The sequence below is a fragment of the Neomonachus schauinslandi genome, chromosome 7, assembly GCF_002201575.2.
Source record: "Neomonachus schauinslandi chromosome 7, ASM220157v2, whole genome shotgun sequence".
Taxonomy (NCBI): domain Eukaryota; kingdom Metazoa; phylum Chordata; class Mammalia; order Carnivora; family Phocidae; genus Neomonachus; species Neomonachus schauinslandi.
This window is the reverse complement of record NC_058409.1, coordinates 26,364,391-26,382,206: the sequence shown is the minus strand read 5'-3', so window position 1 is coordinate 26,382,206 and position 17,816 is coordinate 26,364,391. Positions and strand designations below refer to the sequence as shown.

General features: G+C 48.5%; 1 protein-coding gene across 1 annotated transcript in view; it reads right to left on the bottom strand.

Moving 5' to 3' along the window:
- Nucleotides 1-497: 497 nt before the first annotated feature.
- CATSPER3 (cation channel sperm associated 3) overlaps nt 498-17,816 on the bottom strand; it is a 33,068-nt gene continuing 15,749 nt past the window's right edge. The window contains exons 3-8 of the mRNA XM_021702026.1: nt 9,027-9,266; nt 4,027-4,209; nt 3,043-3,183; nt 2,581-2,700; nt 1,575-1,732; nt 498-603 (exon numbers count right to left, since the gene is read on the bottom strand). Of these exons, the coding sequence (XP_021557701.1) occupies nt 498-603; nt 1,575-1,732; nt 2,581-2,700; nt 3,043-3,183; nt 4,027-4,209; nt 9,027-9,266 (948 nt within the window). The remainder of the gene's footprint in view (nt 604-1,574; nt 1,733-2,580; nt 2,701-3,042; nt 3,184-4,026; nt 4,210-9,026; nt 9,267-17,816) is intronic.

The window sequence follows — 17,816 nt, the reverse complement described above, 5'->3', positions numbered from 1 at the left end:
CAAAGACGGGTCCCCACGGGAGGAGGTGCCTAGAGAGAAATGTTGCTCTGCCTGGGGTGGGGCACCCACAAAGAGGAGCCCAGCTTTAAGAGGTTCCAAGATCAGTGAGGCTACCCCAGCTCAAAGGAGCCATATACGCTTACGGGGCTGCTGGAGGCCCTTCTTGGTCTGGGGTCCTCAGGTGGCTTTCCCAGGAGCCCAGGGAGTCCTCGCTGCTGGGGTCAAGGGAGGAGAGAGCCAGTGTGGCCCCTGGACATGGCGTCTGGCCAAGGGCAAGTCTTGAGCATCCCTCCCCCTACTCCCCAGGCCTGGCTGTATCATGTTGTGGGGGGCAGTCAATCGGACTTCATGGGCTCTTCCCAGGCCCAACCCCCCACGGCTGGGAAATACCACAAGCTTAAGCAACTGCAGAGAGGGCAATTCAGAAAGCCTGTGTTGAACGAGGGCCTGTCACGGCTTGCGAGGCACCTCGGTGCCTGGGTGCCCACGCCCCCCCCCTACTTCTCATCAGCCTTTTCAGAGGACTGGGACTGTTTCTTCTGTGGCAAGTCTTCGAGCATCAGGCTCAACACGTGCGCGATCTCGTAGTACAGCTCCTGAAGCCTGGAAGTGGAACCAGGGGGAGGGGGCCTGGGCTCAACGTGGGCTCCACGCCACCTGAGCCCTGCCCACTGCATGTCCGCACCTTGGATTCCCCATGCCTGGTAGGTGTGGGTGCAGGGAAGAGCAAGGACTGTAGAGCCAGATCGGGTCAGCTGGAATCCGGGGCCGCTGCTCTACCCGTGTTCCCCGGAGTAAGGTATTTCAACACGTGTCAGGTTGGAGACACCAAATCCTGGGCTGTAAATGAGGTGACTATGTGGAGGTGACCAGACACTACCTGGCCCACTCTTCGGTGAAATGTGGAGGTTCCCTGACCCCCTCCTTTGAGTTCCTCCAGTCTGTGAAGCCCTCCAGCAGGCTTCGGTCATGAAGCCAGCCTCCTGGTGTCCGTCCTCACTCAAGAGCTCCCTGTGACTCCTGAGTGCCCATGCCCCTCCCCTTCCTGCTCAGTAATGGTCAGGTATAACTCCAGCTAAAGCACACGGAGCACAGCCCTGGGCCGGGCCAACTCAAAGCCCCACACACTGCTTTTGGAGCATCAGCCCTCAGGTGACAGGTGGAAAAGGGGCAGGGACCTCCCCAGAGTCACAAAGGAAGGTCGTAGCAGAACGAGGCCAGGAGCCTCAGCTCCTGCCTTGCCAATCAGTGCTCTTTCGTCTGACTTCTGAAAAGTGAGTAGTGAGGAGGGGCCTGAAGAGTCCAACCCAGCACTTCAAGGCCAGTGAGAGCAGGTCAGGGAGGGCCAGGGGAGCAGAGGTCCCTGAGCAACAGGCCTGTCCACACGGCAATGCAGCCCCCGTGCACACATGGAGTCCTGCACACCCAGGAAGGGCCTCACTTCAGCCACTTGCAGACAGGCCACCGTCCCCCTGCTTTCCCATGGCACCTGCCATGGCCCCACCCTGAAGGAAGCCTAGGGCCCAGGAAAGGCCTGGTCTCCCAGGGCCAGGGGCAGCGGGGTGGGTACTGACTTGTAGATCGTAGTGTCCTGGTTGTCCAGCGTGGACAAATAGACATCGATGAAGGGCAGGCTGGTGCCAAAATCATCCAGGACCATGGGGTCAGTGTGCCGCAGGGTCTTCTTGAAGTTCTCTACCAGCTCACTGAAACTTCTGTAGTCAGCATTTTTCTAGAGAGGGAAGCATAAAGAGGGCAGTGAAGAGGAAGGCACAGGAACCCCTCACGAGAGGCCCAGGCAAAGGCCTGACCCCAGCCCCAGGGTAAGTCCTGCACCGAATCACAGGTTCACCCGACTCCCTCCAAGCCTTGGCCCCCCTGACCACAGCAGCCTTGTGAGCCACCATCACTGACATGAGGACAGGTGACCCAGAAAGGAACCAGTGAGAGCCTGAGTGGTCTCACCCTGCCCTGCACAAACTCGGGCACAGCCAAGACAGGTAGATGACTCCAGCTCAGAGAAGGGGCTCAGGAGGGATGCACTGGCTGCAGAGGGGAGGAGGGGCAGGGGTTCAGGACCCAGCAGAGCACCCAGCACCCAGCCTGAGGAGCTTAGAGAGCTTAGGCTGAAAAAAGAAGGCTCGCCCCCAGGCTTTCACAGGTGTATCATGCTTGACAGAAGATCTCCAGCCTGCTATGCTCATCCTCGTTCCACTTTAGAAAAACCGGAGTTGAGTAGCACCTGTCAGGACCTCCATGGCCTCACCCCACACACTGGACAGGGCCTATGGCTGCCTGGCGACCAGGGAGCATGAGTAACAAGAGCATTCCAGGCAGAAGGCCTGGCAGTGGAGTTGTGCCCCGGAAGAAGGGAGAAACTATAACTACAGTACTCAACTCTCTCAGAGGTCCAGACATATACAAAAATGTAGAGAATAAAGCCCAACTGTGGAAAACCCAGGGCATCAGAACCTGCCTTACCTAAGACCAGAGATGGCTGACACCACCTACCGTCCACACTGGCCCCAAGGCCCTCTTTGTCCATGGGCCTGTTTCCCCACCTGCCGGGAGATGGCCCACCTGCATCTGCATCAGCTTGCTGACCTCTTCCTGCTGCCGCTTTAGAATCACCTGCTTCTCCTCCATGAGCGTCATGTGCCGCTCCGCCAACAGCTCCCGCTCAAACTTTTTAATGGAGTCCTAGAGAGGGGGAAGATGGAGGTAAGCTGCAGGCTCTCACGGCATACCACCACCCCCATCTGCCTTCTTCCCTAGCCTTGCATTGCTCCTCAGCAGGAGGAGCCCCCTCCATACAGTGCCAGCCCCCAACTCAAGCTGCCCTCTGCAGCTGCAGGGACTCCGCAAGCCCCCTTCTTGCTGACCGCCATCACGAGGCAGGGAAATGCCCTGGCCCAGGGAGAAGAGCGGGGCTGGGCAAGGGAGGGCCCACGGAGCCACCTCCTTGCCTCCCTGGAGACTGGGCCTATGGCTCCGCCTGCCACATCTAAGCCGACCCCCCCATCCTTACAAGTGCAGCCTCACCTCAGTGTGAATGATCATCACACCCACGAACATACTGAGGAAGACGAAGGAGGCAAGCAAGATGAAGATGATGGTGAACGTCCGGCTGAGAGCCAAGTTGCGACTGTCCAGCTGCTGTTGCAGGTCTGTCCAGCCATCGACCTGCGTGGGCACGGCAGGGTGTGCCGGGTGCCAAGGCCCCGCGGGGCAGCCCCAGCCTCCCTGAGGACGCAGCTGGCTCTGCCTTCACAGCAGCCCCTCACCACCGCCCCCTTCCAGTGACTCCAGTCCATGCATGGGGCTGGGGACGCAAGGCTCCATGGGGTACAGATACTACTGGCCAAGGTGCCCTGGGGGCTCTTCTCCAAAAGCCCCCCCTCCCATCCTTCCTCTGCAAGACTCTCCTTTAGAAAGACCCCAGAGTCTCTCTTTCTGGACTTGGGCTTTGCAGGCAACTTCAGCCTAGTCCCAGAAAGCCTATGTGACATGGGTTTCATTTCTAAAGTAAACTTGATCCAAATGAGTTATCTTTTGAGAACTCTTTGAAAGTTTTACAACGCTGTGGGACAAATGGGAATGCTCTAAGGAGTCACAAGATCAGAGAGAGGAATGGAACCCTGGCCAGGGCCCTGGCTTAGTCCTGGGAGGCCAGCCTTTAGCATCCCCAGCCCAGCTAAGTACCTGAACATGAGGAGGACCCCATGTAAGGCCCAGCCTGTCCACACAACCACACCAACTGGCACTCCCTTCTTCTTCTTTTTTTTTAATATTTTATTTATTTATTTGACAGAGAGAGAGAGCACAAGCAGGGGGAGCAGCAGAGGGAGAGGGAGAGGGAGAAGCAGGCTTCCCACGGAGCAGAGAGCCTGACGTGGGGCCGAATCCCGGGACCCTGGGATCATGACCTGAGCCGAAGGCAGTCACTTAACCAATTGAGCCCCCCAGGCACCCCTAGCCTTCCCTTCTTAAGGCCCCTGCCCCCACCCTTGTTCCCAAACACAGTACCGTGGCCAAGCTGAAGAGGGTGAAGAAGGCCACAGCCAGGTTCCCCCAGTTATTCTGATCACCCCTGTCTGGAAGTCCAAACAGGCAGAAGCCCAAGATAGCGAAGATGAACATGAGGATGAAGAGCAGGAAGAGCACGGAGGCCACGATGTAGGCTGTCTGCCCCACGGCAGTGATGAGTGTCTACAAGGCAGAAGCACTGGGGCTAGGCCAGGCTGCCAGGCTGAGTGGGGCTCAGTGGACAGGTCCAGTCTGCCCACACCCCAGCTGGCCCCAGCATCCAGTGCCAGGCCCCATAAAGGGTTGGATGGATGGATGGATGGATGGGAACTGTGCCCAGACTGAGGGCTGGACCAACGCAATAGTGGTTGAGCAGTGCCTGGCCCCACCATCAGTCAGCCATGGGCAGATGGTCCTCAGGCCTGGGTGTCTCCCCAGCAGCACCACTAGCCACTCCACTTGAGCCCGGGCCTGCCTCTGGGTCATCCCAAGGTGTCTGCTCTTACCTCTCAGCTGAGGGCCAGCTCTGCATGCTCTGCCAAGCCCAGGAGGAGTAGCGGAGCTACCCCGGGTATGGGAATGATGAAAGCTGAGGGGAACGTGGCTTCCCATTCTTTCTGGGTCCTGTTCCACAGGTAGGTCTCCATCCCATGACCTCAGTCATCCCCTAGGAAGTGGGCATCTGTCTGGCCTCCCACTATGTTGACCACTCCTGGGGAGCACAGCGTATGGCTCCTCATTGTTCATTCTCCACACCCCAGAGTCTTGCATGCACTTGGTGCTCAAGACACGGTCACCTACCTAGATGCTGCCACGGATATCATTTTAAAGCAGGTAGGCATTATCGTCTGTCACGTTTCAAGATGAGGAAACAGAGGCTCAGAAAAGCAAGAAGTCTTGGCCAATATAGCGGCAGAGCTAGGACCAACTCCTGAGCCCTTTGCCTTGTGCCACCAACTCCACCCACTAGGGCCCCCCTCTCCAGGTCAAGGAACTGTTTATTGGCTTCACACTAGAACAGAAATACTGGAGAGAGCTGAGCCCTGGGACAGTGAAGCGCTGACAGTATGGGATGACTTGGGCAGCGGAAAGACCAGCAGAGAGCCCTGGTGCTGCACGTGGACTGGCTGGACAGCTCCTGGCAGAGGGGAATGCGTCCCTCTCCTTGGGGGAAGAGAATCAGGGTTTGGGGATTCATTCCAGAAGAGGTGAGATGTACAAAACCGCCTCCCTCCCTGCGAGACAGAGACGGAACTTCTTTCCCAAGACGACTGAGAGGGAAGAGGCAAGCACTCGTGAGAAACGCTACCCTGGGACGCAGTCCGCAGAAGAGGCCTGCCCAGGCGGGCAGGGAAGGGGCAGCCCCAAGTGGGAGAACCTGGAGCATCGGAGAATGGGGGAGGACATGCTCAAGCTGGGGGTCCCACTTCTAGGCCAGCCCGAGGCCCAGTGCGACCTGAGGCCAAAGCCAAGCAGCCTGGAGAACAGCGGAGGAGAAGTCCTGCTCTCCAGAAGCCCTGACACGTGGGACTCCTGACGGCTGGCCTTGACAGTGTTCTTGGAGCATAGTCCAGGCGGGCCCCGTTAGTCTGCCGTCCAGAGGTATGGAAATCCAATCCCAGCAGATGGTTGGCCCAAACCCCACAGGCTGGTAGCTCCTTCTCGAGGAAATCCGGGGCTTTCAAAGCCACAACCTGGCCCCCAGAGGTGCCTGATTTTGAATTCCCAGACTCTTTCTTTGGGGAAGCAATTCATCGCCCCTAGTTCAGCTCTCCCAGGCTCTGGGTCAAGCTGGAGCTGCCCTCCTGGCCCCGGGGCACTCAGGCTATGGGGAAGAGCTAGAGGCAGGGCAGGGAAGGTGATGAGCTCCAAGGGGCAGGAGCCCCGCACCGGAAGGTTGTTCTTTGGGCTGAAATGCAGAGGAACAGGGGCAGTGTGGCCCTCGGCTGCCCAGCCCACAGACCCTGTCTGTGTGCAAAACAACACGGAACTATTCCCTCACCGTACAGGTTTATTGCCCTGAGTGGGGGCAGAGAGTGTCATTTTAATTCATCAGGGGACAGGAGCCAGGAATGTGCCAGAGTGCCAGCTCTGTGGGCTCTGAGGCTATGATTTCAGTGAATATAAATTAGCAGAGGTACGGGTCTCACCTCTGGCACCTCCAGCCCCACCTGGCCAATGTACAGAGGCTGTGTAAATAGAGTCACTTCTCTGCCCCTAGGGATCTGGGGTCCTAAGATATCCCGAAGGCCATAGGTGAGCCACAGCCAAGTGGCCTGGTCGTCCCCAGGGAACAACTTTGGGATGCAAGGCTCTGCTGAATGACAGAAACCCCTGAGGTCAAACATGGGCCATGGATGTCTGTGTGAATATTCTGTCTGCATGTCCATGGGTCTCTGTTCATGTCTACAAGAACCAAAGGCTGAACAAAGGTCTGCAGTCACCAAGCAAGCCAGGCTGAGCCCTGGGACAGACCTTGGCCAGCAGGGAGGGCTGTCTTCTCATCACTAGATCGCTGCCCTGGAAAGATGGGGTGTCCCTGCCAGGCCCTAAACCTCAGGCTCTTTCAGACCAGGCTGCCACGACAGAGCCAAGACGATGTACTCGGCAGACAGCTCGTGCCCTCAGCTTGACAAGGTGCCAGGCTCGGTCACTGGCCCTCCCCCAGACCCCAGTCCCATATGGCTCCCTCCTCCCCATGAAGCCCTGGGCTTCCTTTCCCTCAGCCCACAGCCATCATCCTCCTTCCTCACATGCCTCCTGGAGGTCTCTGCCACCTTCGTTCCATGGTGACCTCTTTCCTGGCCTCACCTGAAAACCCGCTCCTCGGCAGGACATCACTCCTCAGTAGCCAGCTCAAGGGAGGCTGCCTAGTCCCCACTGGCCTGATTCAGGAGGCCACCCCTGCCTCACCCTCAGAAACGCTACCTCCATGGGCAAAGCCCCTCCTTCCAGAAAGAGCCAGCCTTCTAGCTAACCACACCCCCTCGTGTCTTGGGATCTCTGCCTCCAGGCTCCACGCCATGCTGCTATCGTCCTCGGGGCCTTCAGCACCCCTATGGAATATCAACCATCCCCCAGGCCTCTTTGTCCCTTGACTCCCTCATCCCCAGTGGCCCTTGCACTGCTTTCAGCTCCTGCTCCTTTGGTGCCCAACACCTGCAAAAAGCAGCCTATACTTCCAACTGTCTGACTGTTGTCTCAGTCTGAGGTCCTCATCACCCAGCATCCACTTCCCAAGGACCTCCAGTCCTCTTTCCTGTCCACCCGCCTTACCACCATCCCTACCTGCCATGGACTCCAATGTCTGGCACCTCTGACACTCCCTTCCCCGCTTCTAGGACACATTATAGGGTCTATCTCTAGCCACAAACAAGGGGAGCCACTCTCAGGTTTGAAAGGAAGGCTGCCACGAGTTGATGTACCCTTTAAAGATTCTCCCCAGCTGCAGGGGCATTCCTGCCCCAGGGCCCTCTCAGGAGTGTGGGAAGCCAGTGCGGGAATCCTGATGAAGGTGGGTGCTGATGGAGAAAAGATGAGGACGGGTCACTAACTACATAGGAGGCCACACACCAGGACTTTAAGACAGAGGCGTCAATGCTGACGCTCAAATTTATGACCTGGCTGTTGAATGGGGGTGGGGTGCAGCCTTCACAAAAAGACACACCACAGGAGGAGGGGCCGGGGTCTGGGGAGGCAAGGGTGGGGGAGAGCGATGACTTCCAGCTCAGACGGGATGGGTTTGAGGAGCACATGAGACGTCCAGGAGGCCGTGCGTCTGGAGTCAGAGAGAAGCGGGGGCAAGGTGAAGACCCCTGAAACGTGGAAAAGATCACCCAAAGAGGATATGCAGGGTGGGGCGGGTGAAGAGAACTTGGGGTATAGTCTTGAGAAAACAGCACGCACCCAAGACATCGAGCTCAAGAGGCTGGAGGAACCCTAAGAGAAGGCAGTGACGGGGTGCCAATGGAATTGGCCGATGGACTTGGTGACAAGGAGGTTGTTGACTACCTCAGAGAGGCTAGTTGCTTTGGAGGGAAGAAGCCAGGGCACAAATGACAAGTAAGGAAGTGGGGAGTAGGAGTTATGGCCACCTCTTTCCAGGAGCCGCACCACTAAGGGAAGGACAGGAGGCCTGGCCTCTGCTGTCTGGGAGGGGACCCACAGGCATGTGACTACATGAGAGCATGCAATGAATAAACAGGGGTCTGTGGCAGGGGGAGCTCTTCAACATTGTCCTCATCTCGTCCCCCAGGCCTGGGGCTGCTAAGTGTAGGGCCGAGGTCCCAGACAGACGTCCAGGCTGGGCTAGGGGCAATCTCTCAGCAAAACAGGCTGACACACACCCGAGCTGGTCAAATGGGTCCAAGGCAGCCCCTTCCTGGAGAAGCGTGGACATGGGGCACAGAGCCAGAGCAAACATACTGTGCCCAGGACAGATGCTTCAGGGCAGGTTGGGTCTGCTATGAGGAGTTTTCTGAAATCTCCTGAGCCAAAGGAAGACCGGTCACCCCATGACTTCTCAGCAGGAGCACCATTCCTAGAGCTGCCTGAACAAAGTAACGAGACCAGTCCCATCAAGAGAAGCAGCAGGTTTTTAGCTGTACGGGGAAAGCATATAATTGAAATTGAGAGGCCAGCACCACCAAGGAGCTAGAGATGCCTGGGACTGTAGTACCATAAGAAAGTCAGTCCCTTTGGTAGTATGGGAGAGAGGAAACGTTTGCATGGCCCCTGGAGTCAGCCACACCTTTCAGATCTCAGGGTGGCATCTAACTGCTGAGTGACCATGGGTCTCAGTTTCTTCATCTGTAAAATAGAGCCAATGATACCCTTCCTCAATTGTTTTAAGATGAAATGAGGTAACATTGGTAAAGATCAACCTGCCATACAGTAGGATTCAATAACTGGATGGTGGTGGTAGAATGATGATTTCCTCAGGGGCTGGTGGGCACACAGGCCCCTGCACTCCCAGAGCATTGCACCCCCAGGCCACTCACCCGGATGCCACGGCTATAGGTGATAAGCTTGAGGATACGCAGGGACTGCATGCCATCAGCAATGTTGAGGTAGGGGTAGTGCTTGCCCTTGAATCTGCGGAGACTGTAGGGGATGAAGATAGTGATGATAATGATTATATCCAGCAGGTTGTAGCCATCCTTCCAGTAGTTGATGGGGTCCACGTAGAGCTTCATGCAGAACTCGGAGCTATAGATGGACACAAAGACCAGCTCAGAGACCTGCAGGGGAGCCGAGGGTCAGAGGGTCAGGCCAAGCTGCAGAACCCCATCATTCTGCCCTCTCCCTGCCTGAGGCACCAGATCGGCTGTGTGCATCTCAGGGGGAGGGCACTCCCCAGTCACCCACGTGAGAGAGAAACCCGGGCAGGGTCACAGGCACCCAGCGGACACACAGTGTGTCTGATTCTCTTCCCCTTCTGCATCTTCCCTCCCTACAGCCCTAAGCCTGGGGCTAGGTCACACCCAGGGTGCTTGAGAATGACGGACTGACTGGAAGACAGAATGGCCATCTAGACCCCGGTCTAAGTCAACTGAACACCTCAGGTAACCTAAAAGTAATCTTTCCCAAAGAGAAGATCCCAGGAGTTTTCTGGCCAACCTGAATATCCAAACTTTTTGGAGCAGAGATGAAATACTGAAATATCTACTAATATTCATCCATTCATCACACACACTGAAAATCAGTTAACTGTTTCTGAGGAACAGTCTGCTTTTTTCCTACTTCTATACTTTATGAAATAATCTTACTCAAATTCTTCTCATGCATCTACAACTCCAGTGGCTTTGATTTTACCAAAAGGTACTTCTTAAGTGATAAAACTTTCTCTTCGTTATCAGTGCATTCATTCACTGAAGCAGCTTTGATTAAGCAGCCCCGTGAGCCAAGCAAGAACTGTTGTAGGGAAAACATAACAATGAATAAGACAGAAAATGTTCAGCCCCCAGGAAGCATATGATCTAGTAGGGGGAGACAGAAGTGAAGGCTCAAACAAATACAGAGATAATATAATACCGGGTAGGAAGGAAGGGGAGTAGAGGAGACAGCCAAAGGAGATAGAAGGACTGGTCAGGTCGTGGCAGCTATTTTAGAAAAGGCGGTGGGGGTGCCTGGGTGGCTCAGTCGGTGAAGCGTCTGCTTTCAGCTCAGGTCATGATCCCAGAGTCCTGGGATCGAGCCCCACATTGGGCTCCCTGCTCCACAGGAAGCCTGCTTCTCCCTCTCCCACTCCCCCTGCTTCTGTTCCCTCTCTCGCTGTGTCTCTCTCCATCAAATAAATAAAATCTTTAAAAAAAAAAAAAAAAGAAAGAAAGAAAAGGCGGTGAGTAGAGGCCTTGGAATGGAGCCATAATAAAAACTGGGACAAAGTTCCCCAATGGCAAGTACTAGGGCGTTCAGGTGAGAAACGGTTTGTTCAAAGAACAGCAAAGTCAGCATGGCTAGAACAGAAAGGGGCAAGCAGAGCAGGAGATGCTGCTGGAGGGGCAGGCCACGTAGGAAGGCCTGGTGAGAGCTTTGGATTTGAACCTCCACCTTGGAGGATTCTGAGCAAGGGAGAGATATGAGCTAACTTACATTTTTAAGAGATCTCAATGGAAAAGAGACTGGCGGGGAGCTGGCAAGAAGGGCGAGTGGGGGGTGGCTTAGGGAGGAAGAGACAGATAGCAGGAGAATGATTTCTCACAGTCACCCAGCAAGAGGGGAGATTTAGACCGGACTGGACTGGGGGATGGTGTGGAGTCAAAGGGAAGAGGAGAGAGAGAAAGAAAGAGAGCGAGCACGAGCAGGGGGTGGGGGGGCTGCGGGGGGAAGGGAGAAGCAGGCTTCCCGCTGAGCAGGGAGCCCTATGCTGGGCTCAATCCCAGGAACCCCAGATCATGACCTGAGCTGGAGGCAGATGCTTAACCAACTGAGCCACCCAGGCACCCCTAAATGGATAAATACCTCTAAAAATAAATAAAACTATGAGATTCATCAATGTTGATATGTGTAAACCTAGTTTATAGTTTTACTACTATGTAGCAATACCACTCATGAAAATACTGTAATTCATTTATCTAGTTACCCATTGGGTGATATTTGGCTTGTTGGTAATTTTTACTATTACAAACAGCATAACAGGACAAAAAGGGTGAGTAATTGGTGTACAGTTTATCATATCCATGTGTAAAGCTTCCCTCGGTTACAGACCTAGAAGTGGAATTAGCGAGTTGTAGGATATGAGCACCTTCAACTTCACTGGATAGTGAGATGTGTTTTCTGAAGCTGTTGTACCAATTTAATACCACAATGTTTCTACTGCTTTAAGAGCTTACCAACACTTCCCTCTGTTGAACTTCTCCATTTTTGTCAGTCTGATGAATATGCAATGGTATCTTACTTTTTATTTTATTTGTCATTTCTCTAATTAATGAAGCTGGACATCTTTTTATATGTTTAAATTGTAAACTGCCTGTTTCTTATCTTTGGCCAAATTCTCTGCCGGATTTTTTTTCTTATTGGCCTGCACAACAATCAATTTTTCAGATATTTTGAATCCTGATTCTTTACCTGTTATATGTGTTGCAAATACCTTCTCTGATGCTGACTTATGTTTTCACCTTTTCAATGACCTTTTGATGAACAGAAGTTTAAAATCTTAATGGAATCAAATGAACCAAACCATTTTTTCATGACATACATTTTGTATTTTAAGAAACTTTCCCCTCCTGAGATCATACAAGTATTCTGTATTTTCTTCTAAACATTTTGAAGTGTCACTTCCACGTTGGGTCTTTAACCCAGTTGTGTCTGCTGTGAGGCCAAGTTCCAGTGACACACTTTCTCCATATGCACAACCAAGGGTCCCAGTACTATTTCCTGCAGAAGGCACCCCTTGGCTACTCGCCCACAGCGCCCCCCTGACAGGTACGCTGTCTCTGTATGGACCAGGGTCTGTTTCCCAGCACTCTTCCCTGTTGCACTGGCCTCTCTGTCTACTGCCTCCTCACCCTGCCTTCATTGCGCAAGCTCTACGCAAAGTCTGGTTATCTGGCAAGTCTAGCCTTCTCTCCCCTTTTAACTTTCAAAGTCATCTTGTTTGCTTTTACTCTTTCATTTTGTTCTCTTAATTTTAGCATCAGCTTTTGGCAACCCATAAAAAACACTCTGCCTTTATTTCTTATTGGAATTGCATTGATTTTATGAACTACTTTGGGGAGACTGCACCTCTAAGAAACTGAGCCTTTCTATCCATGGTCTGATAGATCTTTCCATTTCTTTGTCTTCTTTAAACAACCTTCATATATTTGAATTGTTTTCTCCTTAAAGATCACACAAATCTGGGGCACCTGGGTGGCTCAGTTGGTTAAGTGTGTGCCTTTAGGTGTGCCTGGGTGGCTCAGTCGTTAAGCGTCTGCCTTCAGTTCAGGTCATGATCCCGGGGTCCTGGTTTCGAGCCCCGCATCGGGCTCCCTGCTCAGTAGGAAGCCTGCTTCTCCCTCTCCCACTCTCCCTGCTTGTGTTCCCTCTCTCGCTGTCTCTCTCTCTGTCAAATAAATAAAATCTTTAAAAAAAAAAAAGTGTCTGCCTTTAGCTTGGGTCATGATCCTGGGGTCCTGGGATCAAGCCCCATGCTGAGCTCCCTGCTCAGCAGGGTACCTGCTTCTCCCTCTGTCCTTCCCCCCTCTTGTGCTCTTGCTCTCTTTTTCTCAAATAAAATTTTTTAAAAATCACACACCTTTTATGAGATTTATTAGATTTTATTAAATCTTTTGTCTAAGTACTTTTCATATTTTGTTATTAGAAGTGCTGTTTTATAGCTGATATATTAAATGTAATTAATTTTATTTATTAATCATATATCCAGCAAATTTGCTGGACTTTATAATTATTAGCTTTATTAATTAGTATTAACTTTATTAATTAACAATTTTTTCCAGATTCTTTTGGGAGTTCTATGCAGAAATGACAGTATTTTTCTAAACCTTGAAAGAGAATACTGCTAAAGTTTCATCACTGTGTGTGAACTTTGATACAAGTTTTACATAGGTACCCTTAATTGGGTTAAAAATAAGTCCTTTCTATTCCTAGTTTGCTAAGCTTTTATCTCTTTTTTTTTAGATTTTTAAAAAATTTATTTATTAGAAAGAGAGCACGAGTGGGGGAAGAGGGAGAGGAAGACGCAGACTCCCCGCTGAGCAGGGAGCCTGACATGGGGCTCAATCCCAGGACCCTGACTGAGATCATGACCTGAGCCAAAGGCAGATCCTTAACCAACTGAGCCACCCAGGTGCCCCGCTAAGTTTTTATATTGAAGGATATTTATGATAAACTTTTTCTGCTTCTCTTGAAATTATCTTATGGGGTTGTTTTCTCCTTTAATGTTTTAAGCTGGTTAATAAAATATGTAGGTTTTTCTAATACTTGAATTCCTGAAAAAAAAAAATTTGGCAATGATATATACTCTTTTTCATCCATTTTCTAATTCAGTTTCCTAATGTTCTGTTTGGGATTTTTGTGTTAATGTTCATATAATTGGGTATAATTTTTCTTTCTCATACTATCCTTGTCTAGTTTGGCATGATGGTTTTACTAGCCTCACAAGATGAACTGTCTATGGGCAGGGCAAATATACTCATTTATCTAATCACTGCAAGCATTTTATATGTTTGGAATTGTATTTCCATGAATGTAAAACCATCTAGTCCAGGTTAGTTTGTAGGTTTCAGGGATAAAGTTTTAACTACTAATTCAATGCTTTGTAGCTATTAAAAGAAATATAAAGACATATAAAGATTATTTCAGGTTTTTGCTTTTTTATTGAAAATCAGTTTTATAAATTTTTTCTAGAATATCTTATTTCAGCTAGGTTTTCAAATTCATTGGCATAAAATTATTAGATTACTGATATCTACTGTATCTGTAATTTTCCTTTTAAATCCCTAATATAAGGGGCACATGGGTTACTCCATCGATCAGGCATCTGCCTTTGGCTCAGGTCATGATTGCGGGGTCCTCGGATTGAGCCCCACATAGGGCTCCCTGCACAGCGAGGAGCCTGCTTCTCCCTCTGCCGCTCCCCCCTGCTTATACTCTTGCCTTCTCTCTCTCTCAAATGAATAAATAAAAAATCTTAAACAAAAAAAACCCCTAACATGATTCAGGGCTTCCATTTGTCTTGTCTCATGAACAAAGTTATTTTAAAATTGTTTTCTAAGGTCTAACTTTGGCTTTGTTGATACCTTCCATTGAATCTTTGCTTTCTATTTCATTAATTTTTGCTCTTATCTTTATTATTTCCTTTTTTCTACTTTCCTTTTTTTCTTCTACTTTTCCTTCCTTTTTCCTTCTTTTTGATCTTATTCTGTTGCTCTTTTCCGAAAGGTCAGCTCATAAATTTTTTAAATTGAGGTATAATTCATGTACCATAAAACTCATCATTTTAAAATGGAAAATTCAATGAAAAGGGGGTTAGTTTTGATTATTCATAACCTTTGTTCTTGATTATGATAAAATATATACATAACATGAAAATTACCGTATTTAACCATTTTTAGGTGTACAATCAATTCAGTGGAATTAAGTGCATTTACAGTATTGTGCAACCATCACCACCATCTGTTTCCAGAACTATTTCATCCTCCCAAGGAGAAGCTCTGTACCAATAAACAGTAATTTCACATTCCCCTCTCCCCCAGCCCCCCAGGAAACTCCATTCTATTTTCTGTCGGAATTTTCCTGTTCTAGGTACTTCGTATAGATGAAACCATACAATGTTTGCCCTTTTATACCTGTTTTATTTCACTTAGCATAATTGCATTCAAGGTTTATCCACACTGTAGCATGTATCACAATTTCATTCTTTTTTAAGGCTGAATAATATTCCATTTTATGTATAGACACATTTTCTTTGTCCATTCATCAGCCAATGAACATGTGATTTGCTTCCACCTTTTGGCTACTGTGAACAATGGTGCCATGAACACTGGTGTACAAGAATCTGAGTCCCTGTTTCCGATTCTTTTGCATATATACTTGGAAGTGGAATTGCTGGATCGTATGGCAATTCTATGTTTAACTTTTTGAGATGTTTTCTAGTGCAGCTACATGATTTTACATTCACACCAGCAATGCACAAGGGTTCTAACTTCTTCATGTCCACATCACCAACACTTGTTCTTTTCCATTTCACAGTTTCTGATTTTATAACAGCTGTAATAACTAGGGTGTGGAGTTGTATCTTATTATGATTTTGATTTACATTTCCCATTCTAATGACTAGTGATTTTGAACATCTTTTAATGTGCTTATTGGTCATTTGCATATCTTCCTTAGAGAAATGTCTACTCAAGTCCTTTGGATATTTTTAAATTGGGTTGTTTATTTTGTTGTTGATGTTATTACTGTTGAGTGTGGGAGCTCTTTATATAGTCTGCATGTTAACCGTTTATCAGATTCATGATGTGCAAATATTTTCTCCCTTTCTGTGGCTTATCTATTCACTCTCTTGAGAGTTCCCTGAGACTCACAAATGTTTTTATTTAATGAGGTCTAATTTATCTGTTTTCCCTTTAACAAAAGCATGTGCTTTTGGCATCATACCTAAGCATCTATTGCCAGATTCAAGGTCATGAACATTCACCCCTGTTTCTTCTAAGAATTCTAGCTTTTATATTTAGGACGTTGACCCATTTTGAGTTAAATTTTGAATACGGTGTAAGGTAGGGGACCAAGTTTATTCTTTGCATGTGGATATCAAGTTGTCCTAGAACCATATGATGAAGAGACTATTCCTGCCCCAACTAAATGGTCTTGGCATTCTTGTCGAAAATCAATTAACCATACCTAATTTGGTTTTATCCCTAGAATTTCAATTGTATTCCATAGGTCTATGTCTATTCTTATGACAGTACCACACTGTTTTGATTACAGTATCTCTGTAGTAAGTTTTGAAGTCAGAAAGTGCAAGTCCTCCAAGTCTGTTCTTCATATGCAATATTGTTTTGGCTACTCAAGGAGCTTTGCACATTCATATGAATTTGAGAATTTACTTTTTAGTTTCTTTTTTTAAAAAAGGGTCTTGAGGGCGCCTGGGTGGCTCAGTTGGTTAAGCGACTGCCTTCGGCTCAGGTCATGATCCTGGAGTCCTTGGATCGAGTCCCGCATCGGGCTCCCTGCTTGGCAGGGAGTCTGCTTCGTCCTCTGACCCTATCCCCTCTCATGTGTTCTCTCTCTCTCATTCTCTCTCTCTCAAATAAATAAATAAAATCTTTAAAAAAAAAAAAAAAAAAAAAAAAAAAAAGGGTCTTGAAATTTTGATAGGGATTGCATTGAATTTGTAGGTCTCTCTGGGTAGTCTTTGTAACAAGTCTTTGTTTTTTTTTTTTTTTAAGATTTTATCTACCCATTTGAGAGAGGGAGTATAAGCAGGGGGAGGGGCAGAGGGACAAGCAGACTCCCCACTGAGTGAGAAGCCTGATTCAGGGTCCAATCTCAGGACCCCAATATCATAACTTGAGCCGAAGTCAGTCGCTTAACCAACTGAGCCATCAAGGTACCCCTGTAACAAGTCTTAACAAGTCTTCTAATCCATGAATACAGGATGTCTTTCCATTATTGTCGGTCTTATTTCTTTCATCAATGTTCTGTAGTTTTCAGGACACACATCTCTCATCTCCTTGATGAAATCTAGTCCTAGGTATTTTATTATTTTGGATGCTTTTGTAAGTTGAATTTTCTTAATTTCTTTTTCAGATTGTTCATTGTTCATATACAGAAATATGTCTGATTATTGTTGTTGACCTTGTGTCGTACAACTTTGCTCAGTTTAATAGTCCTAATAGGGGCGTGTGTATTCTTTGGGATTCTCTATACATAATATCAAGGCACATGCAAACAAAGATAATCAAAATTTTTCCTTTCCAATTTGAATACATCTTATTACTTTTTCTTAATTGCTTTGGCTAGGACTTCCAGCATAATTTTTAAAAATGGAAAAAGCAGGCATCTTTGTCTTTTTTCTGATCTTATTTAGATTAGAAAGATTTCCAATCTTTCACCCCTGAGTATGATGTAACTGGATTTTTTCATAAATACCCATTATCAGGTTAAGGAATTTCCCTTCTATTTCTAGTTTGTTAAGTTTTGTTTGGTTTGTTGTTTGTTTGTTTTTAAATCATGAAAGGGTATTGGATTTTGTCAAATTCTTATTCAGTAAGAACTGATGCAAACATGGATTTTCTTTCCTTCATTCTACTGGTGTATTACATTGACTGACTTTCATATGTTGAAGGCATTCCAGGGATAAATCTAGTAATGAATCATGGTGTCATGATCATGGTGTATAATCCTTTAAAGTATGCTATTGGATTCAGTTTGTTAGTATCTCCATGAGGATTTTTGCATCTGTATGCACAAGGAATATCTGTCTATGGTTTTCTTTCCTTGTGATGTCTTTGGCTTTGGTATCAGGGTAATGCTCGACTGATGTAATGAATTCAAAAGTGTTCTATCCTCTTCTATTTTTTGGAAGTTTCAAAAGCATTAGTATTCATTCTTCTTTAAATGCAGGGGAGAGGGAAGCCTGGGTGGCTCAGTCGGTTAACCATCTGCCTTTGGCTCAGGTCATGACTCCAGGGGTCTGGGATCGAGCCCTGAGTTGGACTCCCTGCTCAGCAGGGAGTCTGCTTCTCCCTCTCCCTCTGCCCTTCCTCCTGCCTGTGGTCTCTCTGTCTCAAATAAATAAATAAATAAATAAATAAATAAATAAATAAATAAATAAATAAATAAAT